The following is a 26,139-nucleotide window of genomic DNA, read 5'->3' on the forward strand; positions in this document are numbered from 1 at the left end:
GGGAGAGTTTGTCATATTCAACTGCCAGACATTTTCATAATATAAAATATAAAACTAAATAATACTGGGGATGGATACAAACATTTAAAACAGTTTAAATCCACACTGGAATATCACCATAGTCTCTCAAAGAGCCAATGCTACTTTAAACCAATGTTACTTGGTTTAAAACCTTGAAAACTGACTGCATTTGGTGTACAGAGGCCGACTTACAATGGCCACAGGTTGATTTAAATATCTTGTCTACTTTCCAAGTAATTTTTAAAATGGAGATTGGGTATTGCCAAGCAGTAATACTGTCAACCTATGAAGAAGTTGAAATGATCTAACTGTGGAGAATAAAATTAGGCTGTTCATTAAAAAGAGAGTAAGCTAAATTAAAGTCTCCAGAGGGGGGAAAAAAACACATAATAACAAGAAATGGTACTTAGTTTTAATTATAAAACTATGCCAAATAAATGTGCATACAGTACATAGCCTTTTCCAGTGCTCATAATAAGACCTCAGTTAGCATCTAGAGAATGAAGTGATGCCCCACAGAAAGGGTTCTTATATAAAAATATCACTGCATCAATTTTTTATTTCCATATTTGTCAACTGCTATTACGCCAATGATGAGCAAATTAGGAGATTCTGCCAGTGTTTGAAATTCTGTCATTAATCAAATGAGTCATTAAGTTGGATGACAGCCATTACCCATTTGGTTGACTATAAAGGCATAAAAAAGTTACACTTTAGTCTTGTTTTCAAGGGTAATTCTGAAAAATAGTTTTAATAAACTAAGAAACCTAATAAGAACAGTACCTTTTAAGTAAATAAAACACTGGCTTGGAGACATTAGTTATGCAATAAACATACAGCCATTTCTGCCTCTGTAACCAAGGAAGATATTGCTAAATCAATGTAAACTTAGAAACGACTTCAAAGCCCTTTTGGAACAGGACTCAAAATAGACTTTATAAATCTATCAGAGTTGGCACTGAAGCTAAAAACTTACCTGCCATCCCTGTTATAGATGTTTTAAACCATAAGCATCACTTACCCCTCTCGCTAACCATTGCTAGACACCTGCCAGTTCAGGGGGTTGAAACCACCAACAGGTATTTCAAGCCTTTTGAAATTAAACCAAATCAAAAGGGTTATATTCCTACTGAAATGTACCTATGTACACTGAATGAGAAACAAATTAGAGTCCATTTCTCGAAAAGGTCAGACCCAAAAATATGGTATTGTGAGCTTTCTCTCTGAACTTTACTAAAATGTTTGTTTTGCAATAAGACCATAGTTATCAAGGTGTGACTGAATGAGGTTTTCCAGAAATGTGCCACAAAATGTCCCCCATTTGCTTTCTATGTTGACATGTGGTCACACATGTCTAGGTTTCCAGTCTTCTTTTCCCATTAAAGTCTGTAGGAGAAAGTCTGCATCCAGAGAAGAGGTGATGTGATAGAAAAAGAGAGCAGACTAGTATTAAGTGTGTGCCTCATACCAACACTACAGTAGTAGCACTCCACAGTTCAGGGTGCCACTATCTGAGCCAAAGCTTGACATGAGGCCCTTCACATTTCATTGCAAGTCAGTTCTGTCAGTGCTTTGGATTTTCATTCATTTTGGAAGGACAAATCCTTCTCCTTGCGACGTAACTTAAATGAATAAATCCTTTAAATTGGCTGTAAGAGAAATAACTGGATCCTTTGGTTAAGAAGAATTTTTCTGTCTTTAACTTTTAGAATACGGACATTTGAAGGTAAATTTCTTGAGCACCGAGGCTCAGAAGAGAGCAGACTTCTCCAAGGCTACACAGCTAGGAATCACCTAGGCCAGGATTCAAATCCAAACCTGTCCATCTCTGAGGATTCCCTTCCACCCCTGACATCAATCTAAAGAGAACATGTCACAGTACAACTTGAGGTCAGGATTGGTTGCAGCGTGACTTGAAGCATGCAGGCTTTCATAGCACAGGAACTTTGGCCAGAATATGACCTTGCTGAGACATTTTAAGAATCTCAACAACTGAGGGAGTATAAAGTCATGGTCAGAAATAATCTTGAAATACAGAATCTCAGAGTTGAAAAAGATCATTACAAACATCAGTGACTTAACTTCCTTATTTTCTAGATGAGAAAACAGCCACAGAGAAGAGAAGTTAGATATCAAGGCCACACAGGGAGTCAGGGCCAGGCATGACCCAATCCTGACTTCCTAACTCTAGTTCTATCCTTTGTGGGCCCCACCTCAGTGGCCCAGCTTAGTGAGCTAGTAAGGGGCAATGATGGCTTCCAGGATGATGTTTAAATGATTGGCTGGAGTTCCCCATTTTCTGATCACTCTGGTCATTTGAAGGTGTACCGCCTCCCTGATAGTGAAGGGAAATTTTGGCAAGGTTCCTAGGGTTGTTGGTGGCTGATGGGAATTACCATGAGGTCACGTGGATGTCCTTGAGGAGGCTGATGAACCTGTCCACCAGGGGCTGGCACAGTGGGCCCAGGAGTGTGTCCCAGTTGGGCTGCATGTACTCCGAGGCTCGCCTCTGGGCGTCACTCTCACAGCAAAAATAATCCGCGCACGGAGTCACGATGTAGGGGATGAAATAATCATTTCCACTAGATGCCTAGAAGAAAGAAACACGTTCCAGAAAGTAACTGATGTGGAAGCACAGCTGTGGCTTTAGGCAGGTGGGACCTGGTGGGACAGGGAAGGAGAAAATGCCTGAGTGTGAACAACAACTCGTGTAATACAAGAGTACGTAGAAAGATGCATAGTACCTTCTAATTCTATTTTCCATGAATTTTTTTGAAGTACCCTCATATAATTACAAATCTATCAGGCACAAAAGAGGAAACCACTCGATTTCAAAAGCTCCACCACATAGATATGTGACAACAATTTAGTTCTGAACTGATCTATATGTCTTTGAACTTCATTGGCAGAAACCTTAGGGTTTGAAGTCTCAGAAATTATATCGTTTCATTATGTGTGCCCCAAACTAGAGGGAACTCGAACCCATTGATAACCGAGGATTAACGTGGCATATTTTTCTTTCAGCATAGATGAAAAAAGCATTTCATTTGATAACTACAGGTGAATTATTATAAACTTTTTTTTAAATAAAAATTGTTTTGTGGAAATCAAATATTAATAAATATGATGAGTCTCAGAGATCTTTTGAAAAAAGGATCTATTGAATTTTTTTTGTATCATCAAACAATACTCAGGTAAAACTATCTTTTTTCTATAGAATAATTATAGTTTGACAATAAATTGTGATCCATTGTAAAGCATAAACATTACCTTTAAAGAGCATTACATCAATGCTCAAGTTTTAGCACATTTGGAGGATTACAATATATTCTTACATGACATTATTATATCAGTCAATCTTTTGTCTACAATGTCATAAAATATAACTAGCTTAAAATTTAAGACTTTTAAATTCCTATATCTCCACCAAGTTTTAAAGAATTTATATCATGCCAGAAATAATTCATCTGAGTTCTTCTGTTTAATTTTTAAACTGAACTAAAGTTATCTAGGTATTTTGAGATAATGCAGACATAACCTTGGAAAGCACACTTTATCAAAGAATGGGAAGTCAAATAAGGGAAAAGCCTTCTGCTAAATTAAAAAGAAATTTATTAATTACAGAGAAAACTGTCAGAATACATACCACAATCTCATATCAAACAGAAGGCTTGGAAAAACTTACAACACGGGGGGACTAGTTTCAAATAAATACATGAAGTACGTTTTTAAGAAGTTTTCCTTCTGAATAAGAATGCCACTGGTCTTTGAGCAAATCTTATTTCTATCCTAAAATATAAGTAATTGTCCTGAATCTCTTTTGTATCTTGTTCGGCATCTACAGCCCTCTCCAGACATGTTTTGGACCCCAAAATGTTTGGTTAAAAAAAATTATCAGAAACATTCCACTAAAACATATTTTAGACCATGTCAGCAAACTTTTACTGCACAGGGCCAGATGATCAATATTTTTGGCTTGCAGGCCACTCAGGCTGTTGCGACTACTGCACTTTGCTGTTGCAGCGTGATAGCAGCCACACACGACACGTAAACACATGAGAGTGGCTGTGTGCCAATAAAACTTTATGAACACAAAATTGAATTTCATATTTTTATATGTCATGAAATCATCTTCTTTTGATATTTTCCATCTGATCTTTGACAAAGGCACCAAGCCTATTCACTGGGGAAAGGACTGCCTCTTCAGCAAATGGTGCTGGGATAACTGGATATCCATATGCAGGAGAATGAAACTAGATCCATACCTCTCACCATATACTAAAATCAACTCAAAATGGATTAAGGATTTAAATATACACCCTGAAACAATAAAACTTCTTAAAGAAAACATAGGAGAAACACTTCAGGAAATAAGACTGGACACAGATTTCATGAATATGACCCCAAAAGCACGGGCAACCAAAGGAAAAATAAACAAATGGGATTATATCAAACTAAAAAGCTTCTGCACAGCAAAAGAAACAATTAACAGAGTTAAAAGACAACCAACAGAGTGGGAGAAAATATTTGCAAAATATACATCTGACAAAGGATTAATATCCAGAATATATAAGGAACTCAAACAACTTTACAAGAAAAAAACAAGCAACCCAATTAAAAAATGGGCAAAAGAGCTAAGTAGGCATTCCTCTAAGGAATATATCCAAATGGCCAACAGACATATGAAAAAATGCTCAACATCACTCAGCATCCGGGAAATGCAAACCAAAACCACACTGAGATACCATCTCACCCCAGTTAGGATGGCTAAAATCCAAAAGACTCTGAACGATAAATGCTGGCGAGGTTGCAGAGAAAAAGGAACTCTCATACATTGTTGGTGGGACTGCAAAATGGTGCAGCCTCTATGGAAAATGGTATGGAGGTTCCTCAAACAATTGCAGATAGATCTACCATACGACCCAGCTATCCCACTGCTGGGAATATACCCAGAGGAATGGAAATCATCAAGTCGAAGGTATACCTGTTCCCCAATGTTCATCGCAGCACTCTTTACAATAGCCAAGAGTTGGAACCAGCCCAAATGCCCATCATCAGATGAGTGGATACGGAAAATGTGGTACATCTACACAATGGAATACTACTCAGCTATAAAAACGAATGAAATACTGCCATTTGCAACAACATGGATGGACCTTGAGAGAATTATATTAAGTGAAACGAGTCAGGCACAGAAAGAGAAATACCACGTTCTCACTTATTGGTGGGAGCTAAAAATAAATAAATAAAATCACACAAACACACACAAAAAAAAACCGGGGGCAGGGGATGAAGATATAACAACTACAATTACTTGAAGTTGATACGACAAGCAAACAGAAAGGACATTGTAGGGTGGGAGGGAGGGGAGGGAGGAGGGAGGGAGGTTTCGGTGATGGGCCACAATAATCAACCACATTGTATATCGACAAAATAAAAATTTTTAAAAAAAGAAAGAAAGAAAATGGACTAATACAAAAAAAAAAAAGAAGAAGAAGATGGGTCTCCCTGTCGCCCCCAGTCTAGGGTGACATTTTATCCCTGGGAAGATCAGGCCATCAATGTTCTTATCCACCACAGCCTGATGTTGTAGATGTTCTATTCCAGGGAAGTGTGGTTGAGAGGACTGACCAGGGCTCCCTTTCTCCATCCAGCCCCTACTTGTAGGGCAGAAGCTCCACCCTAGGTGAAGCAGGCCAAGAATACTAGGCCCTGATTGTCCTTGCCCCATCTCATTCACAGGGTGAAGGTTCTACGCCAAGAGAGGCAATCTAAGATGACCAGGGATTGTCATTCCTGCCCAGTGCACCCCACTCCTAGAGCAGGGTGTCACCCCAAGAGAAGCAGGCTGCTGTCCCCACTGCCAGCTCCAGAGCAGTGATGCAGTACTCTGCCTGGGGAGAGGCAGGCTGTTTAAGAGCAGAGAGTTCTGCAGCTCACTATAATGGAACTGACTTTATGTGGAACACAGCATGAGGAAGTTCAAGCTTACGGGCACTATAAAAAAAAATCACGGAGATTTTGGTGGCAAGAAAGTAAGAGAAGGCTGGTAACTCCATGATAGCAATAAGTTCAAGGTAGACCAGCTAGAAATTTAACAGAGAATCAGGGAAACAGATAGCTAAGGGAAGCCTTCCTAAAGTCAGAGCAAGCCTCAAGGACTGAACTTAAAAACTACTCCTGCAAAGGGGCCAGACTTTAATTATATTGGACTGTGGAACAATTTATACCTCAGGACATTGTCAAAAACAATAGAGCAATCAGTTAACAAGAGAGACTAACAACTGGGTGTAATCCCAATACAGGAAGATCAGTCAGAAACTTTACAGGGAGACCAGGGAAAGAGAAAGTCAAAGAGAGCCCTGCTGCAACCACTGTCATCCCTGGGGTCAGAGTAACTGTGCACATGCCCAAGGCTGCACCCTCTAAGGAGTGACATCAGAGTCTGCATACTGCAGAGAAATCGACTTCACTAAACTAGTCCAGCCAAGTCATAAAACAAATAAACAAACAAACAACAAAAGCAACATGCCCGGGGGGGGGGGGGGGATCAGTATCCAGAGTTGCTATACTATCTAAAATGTCCAGTTTTCAACAACAAAAAAATATGAAACATGCAAAGAAACATTTCCATATACAGGAAAACCAGCAGGCAACAATAACTGTCTTTGAAAGGATCCAGAATTTGAACTTAGCAGACAAAGACTTGAAGGTAGCTGTTACAAATATATTCAAAGAACTAAAGGAAACCATGCTTAAAAAATTGAAGGAAGGTATGGTGACAATATCTGAAACAGAAATTATCAATAAAGAGAAATTACAAAAATGAACCAAATGGCAATTCTGGAGTTGAAAAATATAATAACCAAAATAAAAAATTCACTGAAGGGACATGACAGGAGATTTGAGTGGCAGAATAAAAAATCAGCAAACTTGAAGATAGATTAATAGAGATTATGCAATCTAAAAGACAGGGGAAAAAAGAGTGAAGAAAAATGAACAGAGCCTTAAAGAAATGAGGGACACCATGAAGTGTACCAACATATATGACACAGAATGGGAGTCACAGAAGAAGAGAAGGGAGCAGAAAAATACTCAAAGAAACAATTGTTGAAAACTCCCCAAATCTGATGAAAAACATTAAATATACATATCCAAGAAGCTAAACAAATTCCAAGTAGGATAAAGGCAAAGAGGTTCACACCCAGACACATCATAGTCAAAATTCTGAAAGACAAAGACAGACAAAAAATCTTGAAAGAAACAAGAGAAAAATGTCTTGTCATGCACAGGGTAACTCCAATAAGATTAACATTTAACTTTTCACAAGAAAGATGAAGGCTGTGGGATGACATATTCAAAGTGCTGGGGGAAAAAAAGTCATCCAAGAACATTATATCCACCAAAACTACCTTTCAAAAATGAAAGTGAAATAAAGACATTTCCAGATAAACAAAAACTGGGATAATTTGGTGCTAGCAGACTCATCTCACAAAAATACTAAAGGAAGTTCTTCAGCCTGAGAGCAAGTGACACAAGACAGTAATTCTAATTCACATGATAGAACCAAAGAATACCAGTAAAGGGAGTTATGTAGACAATTATAAAAGACAGTATAAACACAAATTTCTTCTCTTAAGTGATTTAAAAAGTAATTGTGCAAAATGATGTGTATAATCATATTCTGAGGTTTATAACATATGGAAATGTAATATATTTGACAATAACAGCAAAAAGAATACAGGTAGAAACAGAGCTGTATTGACATGAGGAAATGACACCAAGTGGTAACTTGAATCCACAGAACAAATGAAAAGAACCAGAGGTAAATAAAAAGGTTAATATAACAAATGTACACACATTCTGCGTATGTGTGCGTAAGTGTGTATAGGTATGCACACATGTGCACATGTTCTCTTTTCTCCCAGTTTCTTCAAAGATATAATTATAACAAAAAATTTATAAATATTACAACTAAATAACCCTGAGCTTCTGTAACATGTAGGTAAATTAAAAGTACAAGAATCTAACCATTTGTATAAAATTATTATGTCTTAAAATTGTTTCCAAAACAAAAATTTCTGCTGAAATCTTGCTCACATTATTCCTTTAGTAAACCCAGTCTTCCCAAATAGCCCAAGAGTAAACTCTGTCCCAGTCTTGCTCAAATCCTAAATAATAAGGTGTGAAAAATAGGATTTTGAAAAAATATGTTATATGCTGTCACAGGTTCTTGTCCAAGAAGGCAGGGCAGTGGCAGCAGAGAGTGACAAAGGCTTCCCTGCAGTTAGGAGAGGATCTGATCCTTGGAGCAAACGTTTAGCTACAGTTAGAGAAAAATGAGGAGAAAGAGAGGAAATGCATGAACTCTGAAACCAGATGAGCAGGTTTAACGAACAGGACTGAAGAATCTGGAGCCTTGGGAAGTTAAAAATACTTACTTTGAGATAGTCTTTCAGAAAGTGTATAAAAGTTTAAGAAACCTGACAGAAGAAATTGGAACTAATAACTACATTTTATAAAGAAATTCATAAACTTCCACATGCACAGGGTTTTGAGTGCAGTACTTTTGTTATTACAAAGAGGAAGAATAGGCCCAAACATCTTCAAATGATGAAACACATTCAGACTTTGTTGGCGAAGAGACCAGAAATTAAAAAGAAAATCATTAAAATAACACATATTCAATAGTGAACTAGAATCAGCTCTTTCTGTTACATTTATAAATGGAAACATCTCAAGAATCTAACTCATTAAAACAAGTTTAACAAAGGCAGCTTAGTTTCCTACATAAAGAGGCATTTGAAGCAGTATGCTAGCCACATTAACATGTAAACCCTTTTTTAAACACTCTCCAAATATTTCCAAAAGGATGATTCTGATATAGTAAGCGAGGTCAGAGGGCAGAGTAGAAGCCATTGGTCTCTGACACTGTGGGGTAAGAAGTGGAGAAATCTGTCCTCTGAAGTTTCTATTTCCTAACCTAGCAATTGGACTTTCCAGAACTACTACCATCTACAAATATCACTGCAATGAACAGATTGTCCTATATCATCACTAGGTTAAATAATAGGTGCTTTTTAAATAAACACTCATTACAAAAGTTTAATTATATAGTCTTAGATGTCATAATTTTTAATGCCTGCCTAATACACCATCTGGTAAATATATAGTATACTCACCCATTCTCCTATTGCTTAACTCTCAGTTTGTTTTGAAATCTTCTTTACTATAAGTATCACTGAGATGAACATATTTGCATATGGCATCTTTGTATTGTGGTCTTTTCTTATGGATAGCTTCCCAGGAGCAAAATTACTTAGAGCAAGTTTAAGGTTCTTGATATGTGTAGCCAACTTGCTGTCAAAAAGGATGCAGCAACTCATACTCCCACCAGCAGCATATGAGGGCATGCCAGCATCATCATACCCTTAGTGGGATTGGGCAGTGTTTTGTTTTTCACATTTGCAAAGTTAGGTGAACAAGAAATACCTTAACAGCATTGAAATAGGAATTCAGTGTCATCTCAACTCAAGCATAGCAATGTGGTGAAGAATTCAGAGGACTGAGGACCGAATCCCAACTCTATCACCACCCCCACCCTAGCTGGATGGCCCTGGAAAGTGTATTTTTCTAAACATCAGCTTTCTCATCTTTAAAATGGGGACAATAATAATGTCAACCTCATCAGACAATAGAGGTTTAAATATGGTCATTTTCGTAAAGTGCTTTGCACATGGTGGGCATCCAATAAATATTAGCTATGTGCAATAGTTCTAGACCAGACTAACAGTTCTGAACCTGGGGTCCATTAATTCTGGGGGGGGGATCTGTAAACTTGAATGAGAAAAAATTCCATCTTTGTCATCATTCGCCTTCAATTGAAATGTAACATTTCCTTCAATTGGGAATGTAGGTAACATACCCTAGTAGTATTAGCAAGACCTGAAACTTTGTCACTAATAAAAGTCATAGAATTTTTCATATCACATTATATTTCCTACAGAGATCACAAAGTAACTTTTACACCCATCACTACTTCAAAATTATGACAGTTTTAGACCTACTGTTTGATGATATGAAGACATTACTTAAAAAGCACATAGATTACTATATACAACTTTAAAAAATATTTTGATAACTATTATAACTATATTTCAATATAATTGGTCTCCTTTGTAATCCTTTCTATTTACTTAAGCATTTTAAAACACATTCTGAGAACGGGTACATAGGTTTCTCTAGAGTGACAAAGGGGTCCTATGGCCCCCCCAAAGGCTAAGAACCCCCATTTGAGGCTCTTAGCAGATGCATCACATAGAATATTCTAGATGCATCCCTAAAAATGTCAGAGTTCCTGAGGGCTTCCAGTCAAGATGAAGGCCCCAGCATCACTCTCTCCCACAAATCAACCAATTTACAACTAGAAAAAAGCAACAACAGCCACGCTGGGGCTGCTAGAGCTCAGGGGAAGAGGAAGAGAGACCTACGGAGTGCATGAAGGTGGAAGAAGCCACAATGAGAGAAAGAAAAAACTGCTCTGACAATTTTGTGCTGCGGCCGCCTTAAGGCTGGAGCTGCTGAGTGCACAGAGCAGAAGCCAGCAGAAGCCGCAGCTGTGCCCTTTGGATGAAGTCATTTGGAGGCAGCAGGGAAGAAGAGGGCCTTGGTGGCCCCCGGGATAGCAAGACCACTCACAGGGTTCCTGTTGACCCACATAGGAGCAATGAGCCACAACAACTGCAAAAAGGAGCCACTCAGAGGCCGGTGAGTCATTGCAAGGGACCGGTGCATAGCCCATCCCATGGGAAGTGTTTGCAGCATGGTGGTGGGGGAGACAGGCCCACTGGGGGAACACTGGGGCACAACAAGGACAGCTGACCATCAGCACAGTCAGCAAAGGACCACTCGGAGGAGACTGGTCAGGAATATAGAATTGCATGGGGTGCAGTTTAATAAAAAGACTCAGGCCCAGATCAGAGTTTCTACACAACCCAGGTGCACCAGGTCTCTGGAGAGCAGGAAGTACCTATAAGGTCAACCATTAAACTCTGAGCTGAACAAATAGCCTTCCCTAGGGAAGCAGCAGCAAAGCAGCAATTTAGCTCAACCACACAGCTCAAGTACTGGTTCCCACAGGAAGTTCCCCCATTTTAGAAGTAAGCAAAGGACAACAAATTAGTTCTGGCCCAGGGACACCGCCAGCACCTCTGGGCCCACCTGGGGACCTGAGGCATGGAGTCGGAGACCAGTCCCCCCTCCCACAACCAGACACACCACCAGCGCCAAGGAACATGCCAAAAATATCACCTCTATGTGGGTGGCCCACCACAGCCACCACAATAACCACGGCTGCCACAAAAGTGGCTAGATGCCACAACCACCATGCAGATGGTCCACCAGCCACTGGAGTGCACTGACACAAGGAGAGTCACCAGCAGAGACCAAAGAAGAGGATGTCTCTCTCCACAAATCCCATTCCAGAGTGACAGAAGCATCTGCTCTATGATAATATTGGGGGACCTGAACACACCTCTCAGCATTGCACAGATCATCTAGGCAACAAATCAACAGAGTAACCATTACTCAGAAGGAGAGAAGAAATCTAGGGTTATCAGAGGTGGAAGCAGGGAGGGAAAGGAGGATTGGGAGAGATTGGACAAGGGTTGCAAAGAATAAGTACAATTTGTAACAATAAATATGCTAGTAATATCGATTTGATCAACATATCTCAATGTTGAACCCCCAAAATTTTTATAATCCATTATGATTCAATAAAAATTAGAAAAAAAAAAGAATGTAAGCTCTAGGAGGGCAGGACTTTGCTTTGTTCCCTTCTAAGTGTCCAGAACAGCACCTTACCCAAAGGTAAATGAATGGTTTTTGTTTAAAAAGTGTTGTAACTGAAAACTGGTCACAATCTATCAAGTGTCTGACTAAAGCTGAGAAGGTGATGTCTCCCTGCACAGATATCACATCATATTTTCCCAGAACAGTGATAATGTTATTCATTCAATTCCTAGTCCATTTGTTTTGGTTGAATATCTGTTTTTGTTTATTTTTGCATTTAGAATAAATCTAACATAGTTTTTTTTTTAAAAAAGTCTGAGTTCCTTCAGTGAGCTTCACATATAAAGCTTTCTGTGAAGAACAGTGCAATTGCCATCCACAGACAGCTGCCTGGACTCTCCAGGACAGCCCAGGAAAACAGAGTCAGGGCCACAGCTCAACTGTCCGTTGGGTTCGGTCATGGCTGCTAACCAAGGACACCTAGGATTTGCTCCTCAGCAAGTGCCATGCAAGGAGGCCAAAGGTCCAAGAAGGCCGGGATGGAAACACAAGCCAAGGGACTTCATTATGCCAGCACTTATTTTTATTTATGCTAGCAGCAGGTGGCAAAGCTGTTCAACAGCAGCCCAGGGTTTATAAATTAATTCTTTGGAGCAAATATGATACATAAGAGTTTATCCCAGCCGACTTCATAACGAGACTTTTGGCTTGACCTTCCAGAGAACATTTTTTATAATGATACAAACATCTAATCAGTCAACAAATGGCCTAGTCAGAAGAGGGGAAAAAAGCATGTAGGGCAGATGGAAGGTGGGTTAATACCACCCAAGATGAACTGATTTCTGAGCACTTGCAGAAAAATGCACATCTTGATTGCAGGCAGAATGTGATACTTCAGAGCTTGTGTCTTCTAATGCAAATGGGTGGCAAATCCCTAGTGAAAACTGAAACTGAAAAAGCACAGATTTTTCCCAAGAAAATTCCGAGAGCAAATGAACATAGGGCAATTATTTTTTTAAAAAATTATTTAATGTGACCATGTATGACAAAGTCAATTTATTAAGGAAGAAAATCCAAGTTGGCACCACTCTAAAAAAAAAAAAAATTGGTTACAAGGTTTAAGCTTAATATATATAATTCTTTGTCTAGCCAGTTAAAGGAGAGTTATAAAAATCAGCATACACACATTCCAGAAAAATAGTTGTTTTTCTTTTTTAAGATCAATGCAAACAGCATTCAATATTGCCACTTTTCTGTATTTATCTGGTCATAGGAAGAACAAATATATAGAAGCTGTATAACAATTTCAACTGGATAATTAGGCTATCGTGCCACTTAAAGGTAAATGAAGATAGCCCTGCTGGAATCATGCCATGTAGTGTTAACTGAGATACTACAATAGTTCATCTACTTTGTTTAAACAACTGAATGGCTATCATAAAGTCACAGAATTATTTCAGAGCTGGCATGAATCTCAGATGTCACCTCATTAATTGTCTTACTTTACACAGAAGGACACTAAGACCCAGCAAGGTTAACCAACTGGCCCACAGATGACCACAGAGCCAGACAAATCTCAGGCCCTATCTCTCCCTTCCCAGGATTCATGTCACTAACTGTCACTTCAGCTTAATTCTAAAATATCCTTAAATAAACAAAACTGTACAAAATGCCCCAAACAGATGAGTAGGTACTATGGATCCCAAAGACTATTCAGTTGGTAGGCAGAATTCAATATTGATAACTTGGCTCTGACATTGGCCCTGTGACATTTGACATTACCACTGTGATACTCGAGAGGTACAGAGAAAAGTTTTATGGTTTGTACCTCCAGAATACTCCAATTTAAGAGAACAAACAGAAGCAACATCACAGGCATATAGAAAAAAAAGACTACCAGAGAATTTAACATGAAGTAGAAATAACAGAACACAGGCATCGAAATCAAATAAATACTCAAAGGGCAGAGATTTTTACATGATTCATGTTCGGTGTGTAAAATAAAATTCTCCCTCTCCATGTACTATAGGATATAGCCTTCTTGTTTGAAATTGAGTCTTTACTAATAAAAGTGGTAGAGAGAATATATTTGTCCTTTTACCAAAGTGTCCCTAAGCAATCTATATCATCTTTGATAATTTTGGATCCCAAGCTATAGCAAACTGAAGAGTTGAGGAAGGCAAGAGGGAAAGACCAGGAGAAGTTCTGTTACTCTGAACTCAAGGCCTAAACACGCTCTTAAGCCAGGGGGAAGACTGCCCATATTGAAGACAACGCCTTCAATATTGCCAATGTCTGCTTCTCAAAAAATTTCCAATTTATTGGGATTAGAAAGATAACCATTTTAAAGGGAACAATGAGTTTCTCTTAAAACTCATTGACTTTCCAGAATAAAATAATCACCTAGTCCAGAGGTCAAGAACCAGATTAGTTTTTTAATAACATGTTTTTTAATAATGTGATCTTAGCTTGGAGATTTAACTCTCGTTTAAAAAAATAACTGTGAACTCTGGATTTAGACATGACAAATTAAAATAAGTTCTAATGTACTTTTAACAATTCCTTCTAGAAGTATTGGGTAGAATACCTCACTTTTTCCCAGTAATTCTCTGGGGGGACAGGGAAGGTGTATGTCTCCATGTTTCTTCTCTGATAAGGCTACCCAGAGCTTTCAGGTAATTACCCACCAATTTAATGGAAAACATTATTTCTACACCTATCAGCTTTGGAGATATATTTCTTAGTCTTGGGGTATATATGATCTATATATTTCTCAAATGAAATGATTATAATGTGGTGGGCATTCAGGAATGCTACCCAGACCCCCCTCAAGGAAGGATATGTCACCCCAGCTGCTGGGAGCTCTTCAGGTATCAGCCCTCACTGTCAGTCCCTTCTGGAACTGCCTCAGTTGCAGAAAGCACCCCATCCAAGGTTATACTCCTTCCAGTGATGGATGGATGCAGAAGTATAAAAGCCTGGCCATCTCATCCCAACTCAGGACAACTGAGAAAGACTATTCTGGCTCCAGAGCTCCCCATTGGGTTGGCCAAGGCTGTCACTGAGCCTGCATCCCAGCTCCATTTCTCCTTCTGTCCAGCCCTGTCCCATTCCCTCCCCTGTCCTCAGGTACAATCTCAAGGGCACCTCGTAATAAACACACCATATCCTAAACTCAGTCTCAGAGTCTGCTTCTAGGAGAAATCAGTCTGTGAAATGTGTTGTAAGCTTGAAGGCGTGGTTGTTCTTGTGAAGGAAAATTTAAAATGAAGTTCCAGAATATCTATTAACTAGTCACAAACTACCCGGAAGTTCCAAAGTTTAATACATAAAGTATCCTTGGGGTTAGCTGTATTTTCACTCTTTTGCTTTCATAAAGGCACAACCTTGATCTGTCATCATATAAACATGTTTTCTGAAATGATAAAATGCTGAAAGTGGCTATCTTTGTTATCTCTAAAACAGAAGAAAATAACATAAGAATTAAATGGATGAAAATAATACAGGAAGGAAGAAGTCATTTCTATGGAACCCTGACTTAAACTGAATCACATTTCTAACTCAATCAAATTCTGAATTATGAAGTCAAGAAATAATGAAAGAAACAGCAATCACAATAATACACTGAACTTTCAGAAGGAGAGAACAGAACTGCGGTTATTGGAGGTAGGAAAGTGGGAGGGGAGTTAGCAAGAGTGTGGTTAAGGGTCACACTAATTATCTTGATTTGAACATCATGTATTGTACACAGGTATTGATACATCACAAATATGTATAATCAATTATGTTTCAAAAATAAACGTAAAAATAAAAATATTTTTGTGAAAGGTATTTCTTAAAAAATCAATCCTGAAAAGGAAATTAAAAAACAATTCCATTTACAAGGGCATCTAAAAGAATAAAATACCCTGGAGTAAGGTTAACCAAGAGGTGAAAGACTTGTACACTGAGAACTACAAAATATTGCTGAAAGAAATTAAAGACAACTTAAATAAATAGAAAGCCATCCCATGTTCATGGATTGGAAGACTTAATATTGTTAAGATGGCAACACTCCTCAAGCAATCTACAGATACAGTGCAATCTCTATCAATATTCCAATTGCTTTTTTTTTTTTTTTTCCAGAAATGGAAAAGCTGACCCTCAAATTCATATGGAGCTGCAAGGGAAGAGGACTCAGACTTCCCAATTTCAAAAACTACTACAAAGCTATAGTAATCAAAACAGTGTGGTACTGGCATAAGGATAGACATACAGATCAATGGAATAGAATTGAGAGTCCAGAAATAAACCCTTACATTATAGTCAATTGTGGGGTTTTTTTGTGGATTGGTTTGTTTGTTTTGGTGGCTGGCCATACAGGGATCAAACCCTGAACCTTGGTGTTATTAGCACCATGCTCTAACCAACTAAGCTAACTGGTCAGCCCTCAATTGATTTTGACAATTGTGCCAAGACAATTCAATGGGGAAAAGACAGTCTTTTCTACAAATGGTGCTGGGACAACTGGATATCCACATGCAAAAGAATGAAGTTGGTGGATCCCTACCTCACACCAGACACAAAAATTAACTCAAAATGGAATGGAGACCTAAATGTAAGAGCTAAAACTATAAAACTTTTGAAAGAAAACATAGTAGTGATATTCTATGACCTTGGGGCCCCTTGCAGTTCCATATGAATTTGAGGGTCAGCTTTTTAAAAACAAAACAAATGCGCATCATCTGAAAAAGAGGTGAGTGCAAAAAGTGATACCATGTTGTTTTCAAAGAGCAAAGAAGCCCAGAATGGTTGTGGATGGTCCAGCCTGAAGCTCAGAGATCGGTTTCCCATTCCTTATATCTCTGCAAATTGACTGCTCCTAGAAATGGAGACAATGTATCCACTCCTCTGCCTAATGAAGCTGAATTCAATATGACACCAGGCACAATTCTAGAAATATCAAATGACTCCCTGAAGACAGAGATCTCAAAGCATCTTGATTTTCACATATTCATACATCACTTCAAACATCTGGCTGCATGTTCTAGGTATGGCATCTGTATCCCTGACCTACAGGAATTAACAGTTCACTAATTGTGACTATGTTGTGTGTTTTTTTTAAAAGTCTTTCCAAAATGATCACAAACCCACAATTCCATCAGATTTGCTTTTGGAACCTCTGGGGTCTTACAATCCAGGCCTCTCATTCCAGTGTTACCCCAATCTACATGTAGGGGACAATTGAGCAAGCTCTCCTTAAAAGTCACCCAATTTGCTTTGACCATCTATTTTAATATTTAGTCACCAGTAGATGCAACATGTCCATTCTGCTGATCCAAACCATTTTTCTGTTTGCCTTGCTTCCATCCCATCTGGAGTGGAGAAGTAACTCCTTATTTTCAGAGAGAGGGTAACATTTAAAGACATTTAAAATAACTATTAGTGGTACCTCTCAAGGTTTATTTCCCTTCAGCCTTTTCTCTTAGGCACTGTTTCCTACTCTTCAGGTCACTTCAGGTCCTTTTTTTTTTTTTTTTTTTCCCTTAATTTTTCTGAAAGCTCTAAATTTTCACACCTTGCCAAGCATGACAACCAATACTCAGCACTGAATTCTAACATCATGCCAGATACAATGGAGAGGTTAGTTGCCAAATCCTTTAGAATAAGTTTATTCCTAAGCAAACAAACAAACAAGCTATCTAGGAAGAAAGATGCCAAGGTATGCTTAGAATTACTAAGAATGTTTAGAAATTCCTAGGTGTTTAGGAGGAAGGAGAATATACCAGAAGGGTGGGTATGTAGTGGAATTATAACAGAATGACACCAAGTCTCCAACAGTCAGGAATGGAAAAAGACAACAAGTTTTCTCCCTTACTTCTTGCCTTAACATAACTCTTGTTTTAAGGAATAAGTGTTTCATAGACATTTCCCGCATTAAATCCAAGTTACATCTTTTTGCTTGTGCAACAAATACGGAACCACAGATGTTGAGGGCTGGAAGGTATCTATGAACAAAACAACAGAGTTCAACATTTCTTATTCTACTGATGAGGGTTCTGAGGGCTAGGAGGAGCGGAATGACTGTTCAGTGGTAGAGACAGGACCGCAGCTACAACCTGTGCCTCCTGGGCCTCAGGCCCAAACTCCTTTGACTGCTCCCTCATTTCTCCATGAAGGAGGTGATTTAAAAAATCTAGATCCAGAAAGAACCAGAAAGATCCCATATGTGGCAACATCAGGACATAAATGGGACAACATGAAGCCACACCACATCTTCCCATTTTTTTTTTTTCCTCAGAGGAACTTGAAGCCACCCTCACACCTTATTTTACAGGCCTCCACGTTAAATCCATGCTCCATCACATAAACTACATCATTTGCTTTGTTTCTAGAACTTCATCCTTTGGCTGGAAGAGGGGGAAGTCTTCCACCTCAGGTAGGGACCGCTGTGGAGGGCCTGGGGAAGCCCGAGTCCCACAGCTGCAGGGTGGGCCTTCCGCAGAGGGGCAAAGTCATGCAAAGCTCCTGCTCCCCTGCAGAGCTCGCTGGGGAGAGCTGTGCCTCCAGGCCCTCTTTTTCCTCTCCCTCTAGGAACTCCAGCTGGAACAGGAAAAGAGGGTGCAGGTGTTAAGGGACGCCCCAACCCCTACTGACCTTAACATATGCATTCTGCTTCTGTACAAATCGCTTGCTAAAATAAATGGGGGAATAAACAGAGTAGCATGGCCAACGCCATTTTAGGCGGCTCTGCCATTTTAGTCTAGAAAGTCCCTATGGGGAACCCAGGGTGGGGAGGGGCTACAGGGCTACCCACAAAATTAGCTTATGTATTGCTGGCTTGCTTGCATTGGCTAGATTGTGTCAGGCACGAAAAATTCCCCCCTAGCTAAAAATAAAAGCTGCAAGAGGTTTCAACTCGGGGCTGTGCACTTTGATTGGCCTGCGGAGCCCTGGCTGCCAGAAATAAACTCTTTTCCTTTTCCTATCACCCGGTTCTCGTGGGCAAATTTCTTTTACCCGTCGGACATCGGCCTTACATTTGGGGGCTCGTCCGGGATCCCTTAAGCCTCTCGAGAACCATCCTTTTGGCCCGGGGACTTTTTGGATCTCTAGGGGGGGAATTCCTGAAAAGACGTTCTTCAGCCCCAGAGAGACAAACCCATGGCAGGTGCCATCAAATTTGGTGAGTCGACTCCTTGGTTGGGAAAAGGGCTAGGCTGGATGCAGCGGTAGACGCCTCTTTCCCTGGATCAAACGAGACGTCTTTCTGATCCGTTGGGACCTTTTTTAGGTCGTTGGGACTTTCATTTTGATTTTAAAATCTTTTATTATATACGTATCGTTTGTTAGTTTTGGTCTGTGTTTAAGTCCTTTTGTTCATCTAGTTTCATTTTGTGTTGTCTGCTATAAGTGTAGCTTGGCCATTTCAGCTCCACAGGACATCGTGGGACAAGGATCCTCCAGACCAACTGTCCTCCAATGTTTTCTTATGAACTTTAACACCTTCCAAGAGAAGGCTGCAGACTTTGGGGCCTCCGTGGACCCCGAAGTCTTGTGTGTCCTTTGTGAAACTGATTGGCCGGCCTTCAATGTCAGCTGGCCATCAGAGGGCTCTCTTAGCCCCCCTTAGCTCAGGCTGTCGGACAGGTCATCTTCGGAAAACCCGGACACCCTGATCAGATACCTTATATTCTTCATTTGGATTGAAATTCTGTCTTACCCTCCTCCTTGGTTAAAAAGATGTTTTCCAGGTTTAAAGAAAAATGCTCGGCACCGAGAGACTGCCGCCATTCTCCTGACGAAGCTGCGCCCTGATTCTGCCCCTAAGCAAGTTTTATGAACTGCTCCAGAGGAGCGGGACCTGATCTGCCGCCCTCCAGCTTACGCAGAGGACCCCACCCAAGTATCTAACCCACTTATCTCTCCCCCACACACCTGCTCTGGGGCCTCTTATTATCTCCAGAGTCCTGCCCCACCAGTGTCCCCTCCTTCCTCTGCTTCCCCTTCTTCACCTTCCTCAACTGCTTCCCCTCCTGGACTTTTCCCCTTGCGTGAGGCCGCAGGAGTAACTGGCCTTTTATGGTATATGTTCCCTTTTCCACCAGTGATCTTTACAACTGGAAAAACCAGAACCCTTCCTTTTCCACCGATCCACACGGTCTCATTTCTCTGTTTGAGTCTGTCTTTTATACTCACCAGCCCACCTGGGATGATCGCCAACAATTGTTACAGACTCTGTTCACTTCTGAGGAACGTGAACGAGTCTGCCAAGAGGCCCAACGGGCTGTCCTCGGCCCCAATGGTCTCCCCACGGATGACCCTGAGCGATTGGCTGCTGTTTTCCCCACCCGCCACCCTGATTGGGACCCAAATAGTAATAGAGATAAGGAGGTTCTCGATTGGTTTCACCAGGTCCTGTTACGAGGGGTTCGAGCTGCAGCCCGAGAACCCACAAACCTATCGAAGGTTAGTGAAGTAACCCAACAGCCCGCCCAATCTCCAAGTGCATTCTTAGAGCGCCTCCTAGAGGTGTACCAGATCTATACACCCATAGACCCGGAAGCACCTGAAAATCGAAGGGCAATTAATTTGGCCTTTGTAGCTCAGTCTGCACCGGATATAAAACGGAAGTTGCAGAGATTAGAGGGATTTGAGGGCAAGGTTCTTTCAGAGTTGTTAGAAATAGCCCAAAAGGTTTTCGCAAATCGCAACCCACCTGAAGATAAGCAGCTTAAAAGACTAACTAAGGTTCTGCTGGCCACACAAGGCCAACCCAAGAAACCTCAGGCCCCTAAAGGAGCAGTCAACACGGGGGCGAAAAAACGCCCACCATTGGATAAAGACCAATGTGCCTACTATAAGGAAAACCAGTATCATTTCTGGTGGACACAGGGGCTACATACTCTGTACTGAAAAAACCAGAATTGCCTAGCAATAAGCCCCCCATTGCCATTCAAGGGGCCACAGGAAAAACTAAATTTTGTTCATGGACAGAAGGGCGACTCACTGACTTAGGCAAGAACACAGTCACTCATTCGTTCATTTTAATGCCTGACTGTCCAGTGCCTTTATTGGGCAGAGATTTACTCCACTAAGCTTGGAGCACCCTACCACCCTTTTGGTGACACTGCCTTTGTCCAAAGAATATAAGCTCTTGCCAGAACAATTGCAGGAGGATAAAACCTCCAACTATCCAAGAATTGCTAGCTTATTACATGAAACTTGTGCCCCAGGTCTGGGCTGAATCTAATCCCCCTGGGCTAGCAAGGCACCAACCTCCAATAGTGGTCCAGCTCATGGCAACTGCCACCCCCATCAGAGTAAAACAATACTCTCTTCCGTTAAAGGCACGACAAGGGATAGAACCTCACATCAATAAATTAAAACAAGAAGGAATACTAGTGCCTTGCAAGTCTAGTTGGGATACTCCCCTGTTACCAGTCCAAAAGCCAGGGACAAATGACTACAGACCTGTCCAGGACCTCCAGGAAGTCAATAAGAGGGTGGAAACTATCCATGCAACTGTACCAAATCCCTATATGTTGTTGAGCCTGGTTAATCCCCTCCATCAGGTTTATACAGTGTTGGATTTAAAGGATGCCTTCTTCAGTCTGCCCCTAGCCAAAATCAGCCAGCCTCTGTTCGCCTTCGAATGGGAAGCCTCAGATGGAAGCTACTGTGGTCAACTAACATGGACTAGACTGCCCCAAGGATTTAAAACTCACCTATGCTGTTTGATGAAGCGCTGAGCCAAGATTTCAAGGTAAAGTGGGGATCAGATATAACACTGTTAACAATATGTCAATGACTTGCTATTGGCTGCACCCACCCTGGAGATTTGTAAACAAGCCACAGGGGATTTATTAAAGACCTTACAGTACCTAGGATACCGGGTATCCGCTAAAAAGGACCAACTTTGCTCCCTGATGGTGACATATTTGGGATATATCTTAAGTGCAGGGAAAGGAAATTGTCCCCTGACCGCATAACAGCCATCCTAAATATACCAGAGCCAAAGACTAAAAGGCAAATTCGAGAATTCCTAGGAGCCGCAGGATACTGTCGCTTATGGATTCTCAACTTTGCTGAAATGGCCCAGCCCCTCTATGAGGCTACTAAGGGACCAGGAGATCAAATTACTTGGACTGAGACTCCAATTGGCATTCAACAACATAAAGGCCGCTCTTACACAGGCCCCAACCCTGGCACTGCCCAATCTAGAAAAGCCTTTTACCTTATTTGTGGCCGAAAACAAGGGCATCGCAAAGGGGGTGCTAAACCAAGATCTAGGGCCATGGAAACGACCGGTGGCTTACTTGTCACGCAAGCTGGACCCAGTGGCCACCGGCTGGCCCACATGCTTACGAGCTACAGCTGCAACTGCACTCCTAAGAAACTAATAAGTTAACCTTGGGCCAGCCCCTAAATATTGTTACCTCTCATGGGGTAGAAACTATACTAAAAACCCCACCAGGAAAATGAATTTCAGATGCAAGGTTAACTCATTACCAGACCCAACTGCTTGGACCCGAACATATTACATTCTCCAACCCAGTTGCCCTAAATCCAGCCACCTTGCTCCCTGACAGTGACCCTGACCGCTGCAAAGTCACACATGATTGCCTTGAAATCTTAGCCGCCTTCCAGGGCACCCGACCAGGGTTGCAAGACACTCCTCTCAAGGAGGCGGAGCTAACTCTTTCCACAGATGGCAGCAGCTACATGGTTGACGGAGTCAGGTATGCAGGTGCCACGGTGGTTACTCCTGAACGAGTACTATGGGCAGAAGCTCTCAGGTCCCAGACCTCAGCCCAGCGGGCAGAACTTATCGCTCTCACAAAGGCCCTTCAGCTTAGCGAAGGTAAGACTGTAAATATCTACACTGACAGTAGATATGCCTTTGCTACTGTACATGTACATGGGGCCCTCTACAAAGAAAGAGGGTTACTTACTTCAGAAGGAAAGACAATTAAAAATGTTCCTGAAATTCTTGCACCATTAGAAGCTATTTGGCTTCCAACCAAGGTTGCAGTTATTCATTGCAAGGCACACCAAAAGGGAACAACTGTAGAAACTCAAGGAAATAACTTTGCTGATAAGACTGCTAAAACAGTGGCACTCCAACCAACCGCGACATCAATCATAGCACCTTTGCTACCACAACCTCATTTGCCACTAAAACCTGAGTACTCTCCAGAAGACGAGAAAAAGGCTAAAACATCAGGATACCAAAACAAACAAACAAAAACATAACCACTGGGTGTTATGAATCAAAGGACAAAGCCACATGGCTACCAGAAAAAATGGGTCAACGCTTGGCTCATGAAATTCACCAAGCCACCCGTTTAGGGAAAACAAAGCTATTAGAATTAATTAGACAATCATTTAATTTTAATAACGCATCAAAAATTATTGAATCAGTAACTAACCAATGCCTTGCATGTACTCAAGTAAACTCTAAACAGGTCCCTCATCGATGGTCTGGAGTTCGACAAACAGGTAATACTCCAGGAGAACATTGGGAAGTTGATTTCACTGAAGTTATGCCTGGAAGGTATGGATACAAATACCTGCTTGTATTAGTAGATACATATTCTGGATGGGTCGAGGTATTTCCTACCAAGTCTGAAACAGCCTCTATAGTAGTAAAAAAATTAATCAATGAAATTTTACCCCGGTTTGGGCTACCCACAACCCTCAGGTCAGATAATGGACCTGCCTTTATGGCACAAATATCCCAACAATTGGCCAAATGTTTGGGAATAAAATGGAAGTTACATTGCGCCTACCGCCCTCAAAGTTCAGGACAGGTTGAGCGCATGAACAGAACTTTAAAAGAAACCTTGACTAAGCTTCATTTAGAAACTGGCGAAAACTGGGTAGACCTCCTTTCCTTTGCACTATTAAGGGTACGAAAATCCCCATATAAACAGGGATATACACCTTATGAAATTCTTTTTGGTCACCCCCCGCCCCTATTACCCAGGGTGCCAATGGAGGCTGACCCCCAAAAGCTGCCTGCCCCTATTTTGGGGGAACTTCAAACCCTACAACAGATTTGTTCACAAATCAGAAACAAACTAAATGCTAACGCTTCCCTTCCAAAGCAGGAGCCACCCGGACCCATCCCTCAACCCGGGGACTTGGTGTACATAAAGAAGTTAACTGCCTCGTCCCTCCAGCCCTGCTGGACTGGACCATACCCGGTGAGCCTCAGCACGCCCACAGCTGTAAAGGTTGCCGGAAAGGACGCTTGGATACATCGGACCCACGTCAAACCGGCACCGAACTCAAACCCCAACACCGACTGCTGGAGCATCCAGACCACTGACCGCCCAACTAAGATAAGACTAGAGAGACTTTAACATGCTTTTTAAAATTCAACCCCTAAGATAGCAATGATTTGCTATAGCTACAACAACAGGGGGAATGTTAAGGGACGCCCCAACCCCTACTGACCTTAACATATGCATTCTGCTTCTGTACAAGTCGCTTGCTAAAATAAATGGGGGAATAAACAGTAGCATGGCCAATGCCATTTTAGGCGGCTCTGCCATTTTAGCCTGGAAAGTCCCTACGGGGAATCCAGGGTGGGGAGGGGCTACAGGGCTACCCACAAAATTAGCTTATGTATTGCTGGCTTGCTTGCATTGGCTACATTGTGTCAGGCACGAAAAATTCCCGCCTAGCTAAAAATAAAAGCTGCAAGAGGTTTCAACTCGGGGCTGCGCACTTCGATTGGCCTGCGGAGCCCTGGCTGCCAGAAATAAACTCTTTTCCTTTTCCTATCACCCGGTTCTCGTGGGCAAATTTCTTTTACCCGTCGGACGTTGGCCATAACAGAGGTCCTTCCCTTCTAGAAGGACCAGTGGGAAGGAGTCTGAGGCCCAAAGGACAAAGACCAAGGGCCTGTCCTGAGTCTAGGTCATGGTTTCTCAAACTACACTGCCATGGGTCTGGGGGTATGGGCAGCTTGGGGTGCACTGAAAGGTATAGGATAACTTTGGCACAATTTCTGAGGACATGCTCTTATTTAAATGTTTTTAGGGTGGTGGTTTCATTAGACTGTTCAAACCAATATAAAAATAAAAGTAGGTAATTGCAGGAACTTTTAAAGCCAAATCAGGACGCTTCAGGACCTAAATGTGACAGAAGGAGTGGAATTCCATCCCACTTCTACTCAGCTTGTGGGAAGGAACTTCAGGTGAGACCCCCATATTAACTAGAATACAAGTTCAAATTTCTGCATCATAGGGGAAGCTTTGGTGGGGAAGTATGGGAAGTACTGGCTCCAGCAAAAAGACTCTTGGTGGTCCCCAGGAACACCAACCCAGTGCAGGAGACACCCAGACGCTTCCAAGCTCAAAGCCCTAGTGAGTAATGAAGAACATACACGTGCTTGACCTGCCCTTCTGCCCCATGCCCTCAGCCATTGAGTGGGCCTGAGCTAGCTGGTGGGTTGAGGAATGGGGGTTTCCAGCTGTCCTTACTGTCCCCTCCTTGGAAGCACAACCAACAGGCACCATCGGAAGTCACCTTGCTGCCTGTGCGATTTTCAGGCAAGCATTTTACGAATTTACAACCATGACACTAAAAATCTAAAACTGTAATACTTACTGTGTTTTTTTGAGTTACCATATCCTGAAAAGAAAAAGAAAAGATGAATATAGCCTTTTTTCAAGACCATTCATTTCCAGCACTCTCCACCCCTGTCATCCAGCACCCACCCCAGAGCAAGAATTAATCATTTGAAACCTCCCTCCACCCAAAAGCTTTGAAAAGAGTGAAACTCTGAGAACTGTAAAATTCACATTTCAAGGAAAACTGACGATAAGTGGTTAGCTTTGGAACTACTGGGGGACATTTGTACTTATAAGGATTTTTCCAGAGCATTGCCAGTGCTTTTGCCCAAAAGATATTTGGGGACTTAAGTTTGGGGTGTTCAGTGTCCTGCATCTCGCCTTCCTAGAAGAGAAGGTCAGTGACAGCAAGGAAGCACTATGCCAGCGTTGGGTCTGGAACAATCTCTTGAACAGATAAACATGAAGGCTGCTGGCCATGCCACAGTCGGTTGCTGGTGGGATCCCTGACACCTCACTAGAACTGTCTAGGAATGTTTAAATTCAGCCAGTTAACTCAGCATGACCATTATGCAGCCCTTGACTGTATCATTTATGCACTGAAAACCCCCATTTCCGAAAATAGAAAACATAATTAAACAGCTGGCTTGTAAAACATGTTCAGTGTAGTCTGAGATTTCTATTTTCTAATAACAAATGCAGACTGCTTGTTCTAGTGTTAGATATAACCAACTACCCATTTCTGCTTTAGGAAATATTTTCATGT

The 26,139-nt window shown here is 41.3% G+C and overlaps 1 protein-coding gene across 1 annotated transcript in view; it reads right to left on the reverse strand.

The window, feature by feature from the left end:
* MAP3K15 (mitogen-activated protein kinase kinase kinase 15) overlaps positions 1–26,139 on the reverse strand; it is a 123,181-nt gene that overhangs the window by 76,475 nt on the left and 20,567 nt on the right. The window contains exons 3-4 of the mRNA XM_063084515.1: positions 25,411–25,434; positions 2,418–2,611 (exon numbers count right to left, since the gene is read on the reverse strand). Of these exons, the coding sequence (XP_062940585.1) occupies positions 2,418–2,611; positions 25,411–25,434 (218 nt within the window). The remainder of the gene's footprint in view (positions 1–2,417; positions 2,612–25,410; positions 25,435–26,139) is intronic.

Source organism: Cynocephalus volans, chromosome X (genome assembly GCF_027409185.1).
Source record: "Cynocephalus volans isolate mCynVol1 chromosome X, mCynVol1.pri, whole genome shotgun sequence".
NCBI classification, from domain to species: domain Eukaryota; kingdom Metazoa; phylum Chordata; class Mammalia; order Dermoptera; family Cynocephalidae; genus Cynocephalus; species Cynocephalus volans.